Source organism: Rana temporaria, chromosome 2, assembly GCF_905171775.1.
Source record: "Rana temporaria chromosome 2, aRanTem1.1, whole genome shotgun sequence".
In the NCBI taxonomy this organism is placed as follows: Eukaryota; Metazoa; Chordata; class Amphibia; order Anura; family Ranidae; genus Rana; species Rana temporaria.
The window spans coordinates 392979726-392996808 of NC_053490.1; the positions used below are offsets into that span (position 1 = coordinate 392979726).

General features: G+C 42.2%; 1 protein-coding gene across 2 annotated transcripts in view; it reads right to left on the minus strand.

The window, feature by feature from the left end:
- The window catches only part of THEMIS2 (thymocyte selection associated family member 2), an 82482-nt gene that overhangs the window by 20235 nt on the left and 45164 nt on the right, over positions 1-17083 (minus strand). Inside the window, exon 5 of one of the 2 annotated variants that reach the window (XM_040338046.1) lies at positions 12929-13001. In XM_040338046.1, coding sequence (XP_040193980.1) covers positions 12929-13001 — 73 coding nt within the window. Of the gene's footprint in view, positions 1-12856; positions 13002-17083 lie in introns of both variants that reach the window. The other variant, XM_040338045.1, reaches the window with a different exon arrangement.

Consider the following 17083-nt stretch of genomic DNA (forward strand, 5'->3'; position numbering starts at 1 on the left):
TGAATTCTTTGCTAAATGTAAATAATATAACTGGATACTAACATTTATAGGTAAAGTTGATCTGGGGAATATCCGATTGCCTCTCAGGGGATCGAGAAGGATTTTTTTCTCCTGCTGGAGCAAATTGGATCATGCTTTGCTGTTTTTTTTTTTTGCCTTCCTCTGGATCAACTGTGGGTATAGGATTGTGTATATGGAATTGTATGATTTTTCTTTATTGGTTGAACTGGATGGACTTGTGTCTTTTTTCAACCAGACTAATGCCCTGTGCACACGATCGGTTCATCCGATGAAAACGGTCTGATGTATTTTTTCATTAGATATCCGATGAAGCTGACTTTCATCAGTCGTGCCTACACACCATCGGTTAAAAAACGATCGTGTCAGAACGCGGTGACGTAAAACACTACGGCATGCTGAGAAAAATTAAGTTCAATGCTTCCGAGTATGCGTCGATTTGATTCTGAGCATGCGTGGATTTTTAACCGATGAACGTGCCCACAGACGATCGTTTTTTTTCTATCAGTTTTTTAACCATCAGACAATTTGAAAACAAGTTCCTAGTTTTTTAACCAATGGATAAAAAAACGATGGGGCCCACACACGATCGGTATGTCTGATGAAAACGGTCCATCAGACCGTTTTCATCAGACAAACCGATCGTGTGTACGCGGCATAACTATATAACTATGCAACTATATATATGCTCTGGGGACCATTGTCCCAAATATGTGAAAGAAGGTGCTTTGGTCAGATGAGACCAAAATTTAACTTTTTGGCCTAAAAGCAAAACGCTATTAGCCAGATTCAGAGAGATCGGCGCATCTTTAGATATGCACAGCGCATCTCATATGCACTACGCCGTCGTAACATTGAGAGGCAAGTACTGTATTCACAAAGCCCATATGTGCGCCGGCGTAACGTAAATGGGCCGGCGTAAGCAAACAACGTAAACTCAGACGGCTGTTCCGTCGTCCATACTTTGCATTGGCTGCGCCACCTATAGAGGTGTTTTATCTTTACGCCTAACGTACGCCTTACGTAAACGGCATAGCTTACTGCGACGGGCGTACGTACGTTCGTGAATCGGCGTATCTTGCTTATTTACATATTTGACGCGTAAATCAACGGAAGCGCCCCTAGCGGCCAGCGTAAATATGCACCCAAGATACGACTGCGTAGGAGACCTACGTTGGTCGTATCTTGGCAAAATTCAGGCGTATCTCATTTTAAGAATCAGCGCATAGATACGACGGCGCACATTTGGACTTACGACGGTGTATTAGTAGATACGCCAGTGTAAGTCTACCTGAATCCGGCAATATTTGTTCGGGAATCTAAAACTGCACATCACCCTGAACACACCATCCCCACCATGAAACATGGTGGTGGCAGCATCATGTTGTGGAGATGCTTTTCTTCAGCAGGGACGGGGAAGCTGGGTAGAGTTGACGGAAGGATGGATGGAGACAAATACAGGGAAATCTTAGAAGAAAACATGTTATGCCCCGTACACACGAGCGAAAATTTCCTTTGAAAAAAAGTTGGATGGTTTTTCCGACGGAATTCCGCTCAAGCTTGGCTTGCATACACACGGTCACACAAAAATTCTCTGAACTTTCGAGCATTAAGAATGCAGTGACATACAACACTGCGACGAGGCGAGAAAATTAAGTTTAATTCTTGGGACTGCAGATGAGGCATTTTTCAGACACTTTACAGCGCTAAAGCGCCTGAAAAACACCTCCCATGTTAAAGGAGTCTTATTAAATTCTTTCCACTCCAAACCGCGACGCAAAACCAACATATTACTTTCAATGTGCCAACACAGAATTAAACCTACCAGCGGCTCTGTACAGAGGATGGGACTGAACATCCCTCTCTGAATGAGCCCTAAGAGACCAAAAACGTAAGATTCTGCCAGATTCGCTCAGAATGCAGGGTTCCCAATGACACCTATATTTAGGCCCAATAACAGAAATGATGGGGCAATGTTTCCCAATGACACCTATAATAAGGGCCTAATTATAGGTGTCATTGGGAAACATTGCGCCCCAGCATTGTTGTTATTGGGCCTAATTATAGGTGTCATTGGGAAACATTGCTGTTCATGTGCCTCATTGGGAAACATATTACCCGCCTCATTAGTGTTCATGTGCCTCATTATAGGTGTCAGTGGGAAATATTGCACCCCATCATTGCTGTTATTGGGCCTAATTATTAGGCCCAATAACAGCAATGATGGGGCACAATGTTTCCCAATGACACCTATAATGAGGCACATGAACACTAATGAGGGGGGCAAAATTTTCCCAATGACGCCTATATTTAATGAGGCACATGAACAGCAATGTTTAGTGTGAGGTCTTCATAAATGGCCATTGTACATCCCCAATATCGGTTAGTGGCAGAATATTCTGTCTAGCACAGTGAAAAGAATCTGAGGCTTCAATACACAAAATCATTTTAATATTTTTTTTAAACGTCATGATATCATGCAGCCAAAAACCCAGTTATCCCATGTCTAAATAGTATTCTTACTTTATCTCATCTGTAGCTGAATCAAGCTTTAATTTTTCACTTTCCCAAATTGCAATCCAGTCTGGTTCAAGATGGATGGCTTCACGAGTCCTGCAGCTCTTTCCCGCCACACGTCTTCTCCTTATGCTCTCTCCCAGTCACGCCCAGCACGTCAGCCAGCGCTGATATTTTTTTGGGCAGTGTGTATGTCTCAGCCGCTTTGATTGGTTAGCAAGCTAGCACGTGACCTCCGGGCGCTCATTCTATGTCACGCCCACTCGGACACGTCAACGCTAGCACAGAGAAGTGTGGGAAATGTAGTTTGTCGGTGCCGTGCGACGATTTCATTATTTTTTTCTGTGACATTTCTACAGTGTCATGGCGTGCCCACCGAAACAGCTTGCCGTGCCGGGAGGGGCACGCGTGCCACACGTTCACCATCACTGGTCTATCACATAAAATCCCAATAAAATACATTTACATTTTTGGTTGTAACATGACAAAATGTGGAAAATTTCAAGGGGTTTGAATACTTTTTCAAGGCACTGTATGTTAATGAATAAATATTTAAAAAAATGACATAAAGCTTGGCTGGCTAAGCTATAATGCATGTGTTTTTTTAAAAGCAATGTGAATGCTAGTTTTCTGGTATTGCTGAAAATAATGCTTATGCCACATATTGATGTTATACGTTGGTAATTTTAAGCTATAATTCAATATCATACAATGCAGATATGGAATAATTATTGTTATATCTGTTATGCAAAAACTTTAATTGCTAAAAGGGTGTTGGTTAAATTGCATTACCTCTACTCATACTTTACAGTGACCCTCTCTTTTGCCAATGCAGGCCAGTGTAAAAGAGTCACTTAACACCTCCCTCCCCAGCAGCATATATTCACCCTTTCTTTGCTCTCCTACTACTCAGCAAAATGCAAATGGAAGTAAATGCCTGGAACTTTCAGGTATGGGTGAGCATGTAACTCATTACCCTCCCCCTATATGACAGTGCTGGTCATCGCTGGGAACTTTTGGCTGGAATCTCAAATCTCTGGCTGCCTGCTGACTGACAGAACTGACACTAAAGTCACTCGTGTGAGACAATGGAGGGCCCAAAATAACTGTTGGAGGGATCCTCTTTTCCCTTTCTCCCTCCTATGGCAACTAGGGTGGGTGGAAGTGGCCAAACAGCCCACTCAGAAAAGACCCTTTCTCAGTAAGGACACCTGCTAAGGAGTGAGGGTGAACTGCCTTTCCTCCTGTCTCTCCCTGTCATGTGACATATCACATGACCAGAGATGGTAACAAGAGCTGCTTCCATTCCTGGATAGGTGCCCATACTGAGAGGAAGTCTGCAATGTAAGTGCACAGAAGGTGGAGGGGGCACCCCAGCCCCATAACCCTCTTCCCTTCCTCAATTTTTCTCCCTAGATCCCCTTTCCTCTCAGGTCCACCTAACCCCCCTCACCGAAGATAGCGTCCCCTTCATCCCAGTAGCACCAATGCCAGGGGAGTCCTTCCAGCTTACAAACGATAACATTTGAACAAAGCACAGCTCAAATTCATTGGTTATAGCCTGCAAACATTTGCAATATCAGCTTATAGGCATTTTTGTTTTAGCTTTGTTTGCACAATCTATTACCCATGGCCTATGGACTGGACTGCCATTAGGCATTGTATATATGGTGTCACACTTTTTAACCACTTAAGACCCGGACCAATATGCAGGTAAAGGACCAGGCCCCTTTTTGCGATTCGGCACTGCGTCGCTTTAACTGACAATTGCGCGGTGGTGCGACATGGCTCCCAAACAAAATTGGCATCCTTTTTTTTCCCACAAATAGAGCTTTTTTTTGGTGGTATTTGATCACCTCTGTGGTTTTTTATTTTTTGCGCTATAAACAAAAATAGAGCGACAATTTTAAAAAAAATTCAATATTTTTTACTTTTTGCTATAATAAATATCCCCCAAAAATATATAAAAAAACATTTTTTTTCCCCTCAGTTTAGGCCGATACATATTCTTCTACCTATTTTTGGTAAAAAAAAAATCGCAATAAGCGTTTATCAATTGGTTTGCGCAAAATTTATAGCGTTTACAAAATAGTTTTATTGCATTTTTATTAATATTTTTTTTTTACTACTAATGGCGGCGATCAGCGATTTTTCTCATGACTGCGACATTATGGTGGACACATCGGACAATTTTGACACATTTTTGGGGCTATTGTCTGTGAAGAACATAGCATGATCGCCTCCATTTTATATTCAGGTTGCCATGTTATAATTTAAAGGAAAGGTTTAAAAAAGCTTTACATGAAGTTATACCTTTCACCTAGATATGTATGAATGGAATTTCACCTCTGCTAATGTTTGTTTAAGATCTTAGGTCACATCCATATATTAACTGAACTTATACAACAGATACTATCTAATAGGAAATGATTAACCTGAATGTATTATTGTATTTACACTATGCCCTTGAGAAACTCCTCCTTTGTCCTTCTAAATCTGTATATATATGAGGGGCTAACTCAAGTAAAACAGATGTCATTTGCACACAACGCATGCTAGTTTTTCTTGTGTCAATTGATGTCTCCGGGGCCCGTAGACTGATGAAATCTCTATCTCCGTCATTTGAACCTAACAACCTACCTGGGTGGTCTTATACAAGTGATTCGCCTAACAGCAATGGGGGATTCGTCCGAGATAAAAGCTGAAATCAACTGAGGTAAGAGTCTTTTTTTGTCTTTATTGACTGAATACTTCTTGCCTCAGCTCTGATTAAAGCTTTTTTAGAACCATAAAATTAGTAGGGGATAAGAACCACGCCAGGAGGTTAATAGAAGGGTTTTTGGTAAACCCACATAGAAGGGTTTTGGGTAAACCCATAGAAGGGTTTTTGGGAAACCCACAAAAGATAAGCAGTACTGCATAGATATTCCTTTAGGGAAGGAAAAGTAAGTGGTTAATGAGGAAAGAGATTCCAACAGCCTAAAAACCTTTGCTTTTTCTTTCTATCGCATAGAAGTATAAGTATTATTAGAAGTATAAGTATCATTTGTTGTGTGGATCAGAAGACTGTGTGGTAAGTCAGTCGTCTCCCACTTTCAATATGGGTCAGAAACAAGGTAAAGAAGGTCCTCCCCCTCCTCCCAACCCAGGAGAAATGTGTACAGATTTTGTAGCTAGAATTTGTGGTACTAATTATGAACTTATATTCCCATGGGTTTCAAATTAAGCGGGATGGACCACAGCCTTACACAGTGTAGACCCGTTCCCCCAAAAAGGTAGCAATACAGAATTCCACATAGATATGGTCAAAGGATTGTGTTTAGGAGATAAGAAAGCTTTCCCTTGGTACCCCGGGGACCCTCAATGGGATATGGATTATATGGAAAAGGGAGCAGAGAATTGGTTAAAATATGCCCCATATTGGTTCCCAAGGGAAAATATAAAACAGAAAAAGCCCACCAAATGTTTAAGTAAGGAAGATTATGATCAGAAATATAGAGAAGAAGCTAATAAAAAGAGAGTTGTCCCTGACCCAAGAGCCCCACCCCTGTCAATAGTCAGTCACCCTCCACCCTCATATGTACATATCTATCCGAGTTTAACAAAGGAAGATATTGATCTTCTGACTGGACATCATGCAATCAGACAACAGCAGGCCCCCCCAGCTCTACAACCACAACAGCAGGCCCCCCCAGCACTACAACCACAACAGCAGGCCCCGCCTGCTCCACAACCACAACAGCAGGCCCCGCCTGCTCAACAACCACAACAGCTGCCCCCCCTACTCTTCCCCACACTTCACAACAAGATAGACAGCACCTACAGAGGCACAGACAGGAAGTCAGAGTCGAGGTAGCTGAACCAGAAGAAGATCAGGGAGCTATAGGAGGGGTAGTTTCACCACCTGGCCAAGAGCAGGAGGAAGAACAGGGAGACGCTGGAACAAGTAAAACACTTAGCCCCCCTAAAACAAAGAGTGGAACGGTATATAGTAACACTAACCTTCAAATGCCTTTCATGACGATTGGAAATGAAATTTTAAAAAAAGTAATTGACATTGAGGACATAGATCGGATAGTGAAACATTGCCCCAAACCCACCGCCTCTGCAGGAGGTACTTTAACTTACTTAAAAAAGGCATGTAAGGGTAAAAATTACACACAGGAAGACATGCGCCTTATTATTGATGGCATTATAGGACACACCAGTTCCTGGAGCTGGGCAAATGTTCCAAACATAAATACTATTGACACTGGAAATGCGGGAGCATATGGGTTAAACACAGTAGCAGGTATTAATACCATGTGGACAGAATTAGAGGCTGAAATGATGAATGTATTTAAAAATAAAAATTCCCTTCCTACTGCCATAGCATGCAAACAAAAGTCAGAAGAAACTGTAGTTGAGTTCTGGAAAAGATTTCATGACAATTGGACAACAGAAGCTGGATTAGCTAAAACGGCTGATGTGGGAGCTTTGTTTATTCAAACCTATATGAATAATCTAAGGCCCCAGTTCGCCTTGTTGGTCAAACAGATGATATCTGAATGGACAACAAAGATGATTGACCAATTTCAGGAAACTTTAATACAGAAAGAAGCAGTGGGATGTTTTGATGTAATAAGAGAGAAAGCAGTGAGTGCCCATTATCAGGCAGGGTGGCAGTTATAGATTTGTTCAAGACCTTCGAGCTGTAAATAACCTGGTGTGCACCTAAAGTGCATGATGTGCCAATCACTCTTTTATCTCCATACCACCCGATGCAGAGTATTTTTCTATGTTTTATTTAACAAATGTATTTTTAGCGTCCTTGTGGATGAGGAGACACAGCCAACCCTTGCTTTCTGTTTTTTAAAAACATTTTTTTGCCAGATGACATGGTGTAGAATGTCCCAGGGTTATGTGGACTCCTGTAGTCTACTCAGTTATGCCCCAGGTCACATTGCGGTCCTGGACTCCCTGCCATTGTTCTGTCCTACTCCAATATGTTGATTGATATGTAACCCAAGCCAGGTAGCCTGCAAAGAGGATGGTTTAGATCTGCTACATTGGTTGGCAGATAATGGTCATAAAGTTTCCAAAAATAAACTTCAATGGTGTCAGGAAACTGTTGTATACTTTGGTTTTGTACTCACAAAAGGTGAAAAGAAAGTCAGTCACGAGCTGCGGCTCTCCGTGGGTCTAGCCCCCCCACAGACCAAGAAGGATATGCTGTCCTTTCTTGGCATGATTGGGATGACTGCCGCCAATGCATACCTGACTGTTCCTACTATGATAACATTTTGAGACAAACCACAGGTACTGACATGCCAGATTGTATGACATTTATAATGCTTTTGTATACCTCAAAACTATGATAACAGCTCCTGGTCTTGGCCTCTGAGTATAGCAAAGGGTTACACCTATTTGCTAGGGACAACTGTACAACAATGACAGGAGTCCTGACGCAAAAACATGGGAGGCAAACTGCGCCCTAGCGTTTTTTTCCCCCAAGGGTTGTGCCTATGCCAGTGCAGGGCATGCTGGCGTGTCTCAGAGCTCTAGCATCCTGTGCGATGGTGGTGGAAATGGCTACATCATTCACTCTGGGTCATCCCACCACCCTGCATACTACACATAATGTATCAATTTTACTAAAGAATATCCATACCCAACATATGTCAGCCCAACGGCTGAGTGGGTATGAGGTTATTCTTTTGTCCAACCCACAGCTTGAAATAAAGTACACCTCTCCTACTTCTGGCCCCACCCCAATTCTGAATGCTTTGTTAGGGTTAAAAGGAGAACAGGATGAGGTTGTCCCACAGCATAAATGTATAGATCTCATACATCAGAATACATCCCCAAGGCCAGACATGTCTTCTGTGGCTCTTCCAGATGCACAGAATGTCTTTGTGGATGGTTCCTGTTCCAGGCCGAATGACAACACATACCATGCTGGGTATGCTGTTGGGCAATTACCTGATAAAATCCTAGAAGCAAATCCAGTCCCATTCCAGTCAGCCCAGGCTGCTGAACTAATTGCGCTTACCAGAGCTTGTCAGCTTTTTGAAGGGCAAGATGTAAACATTTACACTGACTCAAAATACGCACATGGCGTGTCGCACGATTTTGGGGTCATATGGGAAAGGAGGGGCTACATAGCAGCGGATGGTAAATCAATTTCACATTCCACACTTGTCACAAATCTATTAGAAGCCATACAGTTGCCAAGGTCCATAGCTGTACTACACTGTAGGGCACATACAGGGCAACAAAATGACATAGCCAAAGGCAATGCCTTGGCTGACAAAGCAGCTAGAGAAGCAGCATCCACACAGCCAGCAGACATCCAAATGCCATTGCTCTCACCTGAAATCCCACTACTAGATCAAACATTGCATGACCTCCAAGCATATGCCACAGACCAAGACATCCAGCAATGGAACAAAATAGGTGTGCAGACAAGCCCAGAAACTGGCCTTGTCTGCCAAGAGGGGAGACCATGTATCCCTGTAGCCAGCGCACCCATTTTTATTTCACAATACCATGGCATAGGTCACAGAGGTTGGAAGGTCACATGTGAACTTTTGGATAGGGATTTTTACATTCCAGGTCTTCCCTCTCTCGTTAAGGCATATGTTTCCAGATGCATCATATGCATTCGGAATAATCCCAGGAACCCTCACAAGGCAAAACATGAACATCTGATATATCCATCCACACCATTCACTCATTTACAAATTGATTTTACACACATGCCCAAACTAGGTAAAAGACAGGAATATTTGCTAGTAATAGTGGACATGTTCTCAAGATGGATAGAAGTGTTTGTAACAACAAAGGAAGATGCATAAACAGTAGTAAGAATTCTCACACAGGAAATCATTCCCAGATGGGGATGCCCATTTCAGATCAACTCAGACAATGGCCCTGCATTTGTGGCCAAAGTTTGTCAAGATCTAGTAAAGACACTGAAAATAGAATGGAAGTTTCATATTCCGTACCATCCCCAGAGCTCAGGTATAGTGGAAAGAATGAACAGAACCCTTGAAGATGGGATCAGGAAGGTCACTAGAGGTACGTATGCAAATTGAAGAAGGTCCTACCAGCTGTGCTAGCCGAGGTAAGAATGACACCCTCTAAAAAGACAGGATACTCTCCTTTTGAAGTCTTAATGGGTAGACCATTCCCCACCCCATGGGCCAGACAACCACTTATGTTAGAAAGAGGGGACCTAGATCTTATTCAGGAAGAATATGTAAAAAAAAAAACTTATTGAAACTTTAGATCAAGTTGAAAGGAATGTTGCTCGCACCTCTCCGTTTTTCTTCACAGAAACCAACTCATCCCTTTCAAGTGGGAGATGTCGTAGTGGTCCAGCAACTGAAGCGTACCAAGAAGGAAGAGTATCCATTTGGACCCCCGACTACAGTGATCGCGGTTACCCGAACAGCTATTCTGGTAGAGGGACAACAGGCTTGGATCCATGCCAGTCGTGTGAAGAAGGTGAACCAAACACCTAAGAAGCAAGCCAAGGATAAAGGAGGTGAAGAAGGTGATACAAATCCTCGAACAGTGAGTGAAGCAGGTGGAAAAAAGTCTCTGAAGAAGATGACGTTGCTTATTTCACCACCGACTTCTGGGAAAGCCTTGTGCCTCTTATTCTGGGCTGCCCTGATCGTGTTCCTGCCAATTTGGCTGACAACTAACTGTATTTATCATCCTGAAGATTTGGGACACATAAAGAGCATTTATGGAGCCTCTAAACACTCCACAACAGAATAATACACATGACAGACACAAGAGAAATGAAAACTCAGAAAGTTTTACAGATAAAATGTTATTATTGAAGTTTTAGATGGTTATCTAGAGATAGAGTGTTATCAGATTGTCAGATTAGCAGATTCATATGATGCCAAGATGGGTGATATGAATGAGTAAAGATATGTATCCACATACACCTTAAGAAGATCTTTGCTCCACATAGATGTGAAGTAGTACTGTGGACCCTTTGGTGTCATACTAGGTAGAGAAGATATGGTAGTGACCCCACAATAGGGTACTGATAATGTTGAGATATATATATATATATCTATAAAGAAGTAAGCAAGTTACAAGATGAAGCTAGACATCTAGAAATATTGCCAAGACATGGGATCCTTTTGCAAACCTAAATTCTGGAGTAGGAATACTGACATGGTTAAAAAGTGCTGCCATAACCATCATTATGATTATTCTTTTTGTTTTGTTCCTATATGCTTGTTATAAGCTTATAATGTGCATAATTGTTAAGGCATCCCGAACATCTGATCCTGTGGCTGCGAATAGGATTTATCTGAGTATGTATTATGATAGAAGAAGGATTATATAATTGTGAGACATATTATGTCTCAAAGAGAGGATTTGTGAAGAACATAGCATGATCGCCTCCATTTTATATTCAGGTTGCCATGTTATAATTTAAAGGAAAGGTTTAAAAAAGCTTTACATGAAGTTATACCTTTCACCTAGATATGTATGAATGGAATTTCACCTCTGCTAATGTTTGTTTAAGATCTTAGGTCACATCCATATATTAACTGAACTTATACAACAGATACTATCTAATAGGAAATGATTAACCTGAATGTATTATTGTATTTACACTATGCCCTTGAGAAACTCCTCCTTTGTCCTTCTAAATCTGTATATATATGAGGGGCTAACTCAAGTAAAACAGATGTCATTTGCACACAACGCATGCTAGTTTTTCTTGTGTCAATTGATGTCTCCGGGGCCCGTAGACTGATGAAATCTCTATCTCCGTCATTTGAACCTAACAACCTACCTGGGTGGTCTTATACAAGTGATTCGCCTAACATTGTCATTTTCACAGAAAAAAGTGCTATAAAAATCATTGATCGGGTTTCCCTATATCAGGGAACAGACGATCAATGACAGCGCAACTGTGAAGAATGGGGAAGCTGTGTTTACACACACCTCTCCCTGTTCTTCAGCTCCTGTGACCGATCGTGGGACTCCGGCGGCGATCGGTCCGATGATCCCGCTACTGCGGTCACGGAGCTTCAGACCGGGTTGCGGGCGCGTGCCCACGACCCACGGCTGGGCATTTAACAATCACGTACAGGTACGTGATTGTGCCCAGCCGTGCCATTCTTCCGACGTATATCGGCGTTAGGCGGTCCTTAAGTGGTTAATGCATTCAGTTGATATTTCATAACACCTACTGTTGCTGGTAAGGCTTGTGGTAGTAGGGTTACATACACTAGCACTTTATCACTTTATTGTCTATACCTCTAGGTGTCCTTTTATGAATGTGAGATCAGCGGAGATCCCGAGTATCGCAGCTGATCTCAGGTCATTACCAGTTTATGAAGCTGAGGTAATCAGCGGAGAACATGTTCTCCACTAATCATCTCAGCACAGTAAGAATCTGTAACTGACTGTCACAGAAACGGCCAGTTTATGAAGGTGCGATCTCGGCACCTCACTGGCGATCTGTGACAGAATTCTCACTTTCTGATTCACCATCTCAGATCTCAGAGGTGGAGAATCAGAGAGAGAAGCCGAAGCTGGCTGAGTATTGTGGAGGAAGAAGGAAGTCTTTTGACTTCCATGTTTCACACAAAAGCGGCCATACAGTCAGAACACATCTTTCCCACTATTACACACCCCAAAATTATCAGGTTAGGAATTTATAGTCAGGGCCGCCATCAGGAATTATGGGGCCCCTTTTACACAGCTTCAGGCATGGGCCCCCTGGAGCAGAGAACCGGAGAACCGGGGGGGGGGGGGGATGCTGCGAATTGAGAAGCGGGGGGGCCCTTTTCAAAAAAAAAGGAAGAAATAAAGACAAATATATATAAAAAAGTTTGGGTGTACATCCACTTTAAATCGTACAAGGCCTCAAAATTGTCATCTACACTGTATGTCTGAGGTAATTGGGAATCTGCTGACCTATTTTTTGTGCATTTTAAAACATGTGTCAGATGTAGATAATCAATGCCCTCATATGCCCTACTACTTTTAGCATGGCCCATAGCAAGCACTGCTATTAGATCCAACCTTTGCACCACTTCCAATCTGAAGCTCACTGACTTCAAAAATGTCCAGGTAGGCTGCTGAATCCTTGTGTCTGGTCCAGCACTGTGTAAGCCAGCAGGCTTTAGCCCTGTGTAAGTTCTGACAAGTCATCTTGGAGCTTACACAAGGCTTTCTTTCTTCAATCCTGGCAGCCAAGATGTTAGTATATGTTGCTGGGCAGGAAGAACGTTAGGTAACTTGTTTGCTTTGCCATTCATGAGTAATTAAAAGGGTCACTATAAAGACATTAACACACCTTTTTGTTTTACTGTATTCCTTCTTGGCATGGGTATGTACTCATTACCCCTCAGTAATTGACATATCTCACCAGCTGTTTTACTCCCTTTTGAAGAGTTCTTCCGATGGGGCACCGGTGGTTTAGCAAGGGTGTCTGGAGTATTCTGAAATGGAAAACAGATAATCCTGAGAAAATTGCAAACAGGTTTAGGGCCAGTTCACACCAGACGCAGTTCCGTTCATTTCCGTGTGCTTTTTTTCTGCACAAAATGATTGCACAATGTTTTCCATGTATTGCAATGGCTCTAGTTGGCTTCTGCACCGAAAACTGACCGGAAACTGACTGCATGGTGTGAACTGGAGCCAACTAGAGCCATTGGAATACATGGAAAACACTGTGCATGCATTTTTAGTGCAGAAAAAATGCACATGTGCATCTTGTGTGAACTGGCCCTAACAGTTCCCATACACACAGGTTCCCTTTCAAAGGAAAATAAAGCGGGCGTTCACCCGAAAATCTATTTTTAACATTAGATTGGGCCTAATTACGGGAAGCAGAATCGGGTGTTTTGTTTAAAATCAATGCAGTACTTACCGTTTTACAGATAGATGTTCTCTGCCGCTTCCGGGTATGGTCTTCGGGACTGGGCGTTCCTATTTGATTGACAGCCTTCCGACGGTCGCATACAGCGCGTCACGAGTTGCCGAACGTCGGTGCGGCTCTATACGGCGCCTGCGCACCGACGTTCGGCTACTTTTGGAAACTGGTGACGCGCTGTATGCAACGGTCGGAAGGCTGTCAATCAAATAGGAACGCCCAGTCCCGCAGCCCATACCCGGAAGCGGCGGAGAACATCTATCTGTAAAACGGTAAGTACTGCATTGATTTTAAACAAAACACCTGATTCTGCTTCCCGTAATTAGGCCCAATCTAGTGTTAAAAATTGATTTTTTGGGTGAACCTCCACTTTAACTGTGATAAAAAGATCAATTTGGCTGCACAACACAATTTGACTAGAAGTAAGCAGAAGGAAGTAAGTCTGACCAGTAACAATATTTACACATATAGCAGAGCCATTAATATTTTTTTTTTAGATGTACTTGATATCACTTCATTATCTAATCAGATCTAAAAATGAATACGATAGAGATGGTTATGGAGATAGATCGTTGCTACACACAGTTGGTGTGGTCCCTGAAACCGCGATTTTACAGCGATTTGCGTTTTTTTTTTATTATTATTATTATTATTTTTTTTAGCCGGCAATTTTTTTTTTTTTTACATTTCCTTTAACAACCAGCTATAAACAGGTATAAAAAAAACGCAAATCGCGGCAAAATCGCTGCAAATCGCGCGGTATTGCGTTTTGCATGCGGGTCCATTGAATTACATGCAAAATGCTGCTTTTTGCAGAAAAAAAAGTCCCCAAACCCTTTCCAAAAACGCAGAGGCACAAAAAAGCATTGATGTGAACATGTTCCATAGGAAACCATGTTAAAAAAATTCCCTGCATTTCTGCAAAATGCATCTAAAACGCATTAGTGTGAATGGAGCCTAAGTGTAGCAATATGGTTACAATTAATGAAGGTACAACATTTAGCAACATATTGCTACACTATAGCCCTGTACACACGATCGGTCCATCCGATGAGAACGGTCTGATGGATTTTTCCATTGGTTAACCGATGAAGCTGACTAATGGTCAGTCGTGCCTACACACCATTAGTTAAAAAAACGATTGTGTCAGAACGTGGTCACGTAAACCACGTACGACGGCACTATAAAGGGGAAGTTCAAATCCAATGGCGCCACCCTTGGGGCTGCTTTAGCTGATTTTGTGTTAGTAAAAGACGATTCGCGCTTTTCGAATCTACCAGGTAGTTACACAGATGTATCAATTGGAAAGATAAGAAAATAATTACAATAATGGAAAAAGATCGAACAAACAGCATCATAAAGGCCAAGCAACACACCAGACAGGTCAGGGATAAAGTTGTGGAAAAGTTTAAAGCAGGGTTAGGTTATCTCACAAAGCACTGTTCAATCTATCATCCGAAAATGGGAAGAGTATGGCACAACTGCAAACCTACCAAGACATGGCCGTCCACCTAAACTGACATCCCGGGCAAGAAGATCATTAATCAGAAAAGCAGCCAAGAGGCCCATGGTAACTCTGGAGGAGCTTCAGAGATTCACATCTCAGGTGGGAGAATCTGTTCACAGGACAACTATTAGTCGTGCACGCCACAAATATGTCAGGAAGAAAGCCATTGTTGAAAGAAATCCATACAAAGGCCCGTTTGCGGTTTGCAAGAAGCAATGTGGGGGACACAGTACATATGTGAAAGAAGGTGCTCTGGTCAGATGAGAACAAAATGGAATTTGAGACTGGGGTGGAGGTTCACCTTCCAGCAAGACAACAACCCTAAACATACAGCCAGAGCTACAATGGAATGGTTTAAATAAAAGCATATTCATTTGTTAAAATGGCCCAGTCAAAGTCCAGACCTAAATCCAATTGAGAATCTGTGGCAAGACTTGAAAATTCCTGTTTGCACACACTCTCCATCCAATTTGACAGAGCTTGAGCTATTTTTGCAAAGAAGAATGATGGCCAAAAATTTCACTCTATAGATGTAGAGACATACTCAAAAAGACTTGCAGCTGTAATTGCAGCGAAAGGTGGTTCTACAAAGTATTGACTCAGGGGGGCTGAATACAAATGCATGCCACACTTTTCACAGATACAAAAATAATTACAATAATGGCAGTTTCAAACCATTTTCAAAGCTTGCAGCCAGCCTAGCCTGTTGTATTAAAAAATAAAAAAATTATCAGGCCCGCAATGAGAAACTAAATTGAAGAGAAGTAACAGGATCACATTGCTACAAACTATGCTTAATATTTTTAGAAACTGAGGAAGTAGCATTTTCACACATTCACAGCCAGGAAACTTTTATACATATGCACACATAAACATAACTGCATATAACTGTATATAGATTAAAGTGATACTAAAGTCTTGTTTTTTTCCTATAAAAATAAGCTCTATTGCAGTGGATTTACACAGAACAGCCTGGATCCTCCTGTTCTCGGGTCCTTCTTCTGTGCTCCTGGCCCCTCCCTCCTGTTGGGTGCCCCCACAGCAAGCAGCTTGCTATGGGGGTACCCAGGCCGCGTCACAGCTCCCTGTGTCCATTCAGACACGGAGCCCCAACCGGACTCTGCCCCCTCTCTCCCTTGATTGGCTTGCTGCCTTTGATTGACAGCAGCGGCATCCAATGGTGCCGCTGCTGTGTCTCAACCAATCAGGTGGGGGAATCTCGGATGGCTGAGACGCTCATGGTCATCGGTGGACAGGGAGGGACCTCAGGTAAGTGTTAGGGGAGCTGAGGGGGGCTGCTGCACACAGAAGGCTTTTTATCTTAATGCATAGAATGCATTAAGATAAAAAAACCTTCTGCCTTTACAACCACTTTAAGACATACCCATGCCCAGGAAAAAAAAAATCGAAATAATGATATTTTATACAGCTGCTGTATGTTGTGTCAACAGAGGTAAACCAATAAACAGTGAAAGTCAAATAGTGCTTGCTATACCATAAACTAATAATATCCAATTTTTGTTATCAACAGGCGACGTTGTCAAACGCAGATTATTTATTTTACAACAATAAACCTAAGGATTTTACGCTATCTCCACTTATTTCTCATCTGCCATATAACTGTGTGGGAGAACTCCTTGGACTACGACAGGGAGGAACACAACATTTGTGGAAACAAGACACCAGCAAATGTGAGCCAGGTCCCCCTTATGACCTACAAGCTTTGCTGACTTTCCTTGCTATATGACCAGGAAGTCACTGACATCTGGTGCGTGTGGTGGGAAGACGCTAACACACATAATGAAACACACAGGGGGAACCCTGGGAACAAGGCACGGAGCACTCAAGATTGCACTAAGTCACTTTAATTATATATACTGTATTTATTGGCGTATAACACTGACTTTTTTACCCTGAAAATAGAGGGTAAACTGTGCCTGCGTGTTATACGCAGGGGGCTGTGGAAAGTTTTTTTCCTGAAACTTCCCTTAAAGTTAGGGTGCGTTTTATACGCCGATAAATACGTGTTATTAATTTTTTTTTCATATTTGCACTAATAGCATCACCATGATCACTTTAGTGGCATTTGTAGTATGTTGTAATTGTTTGGCTATTGTAAGTTTATGGTAAAGCAAGCGCTA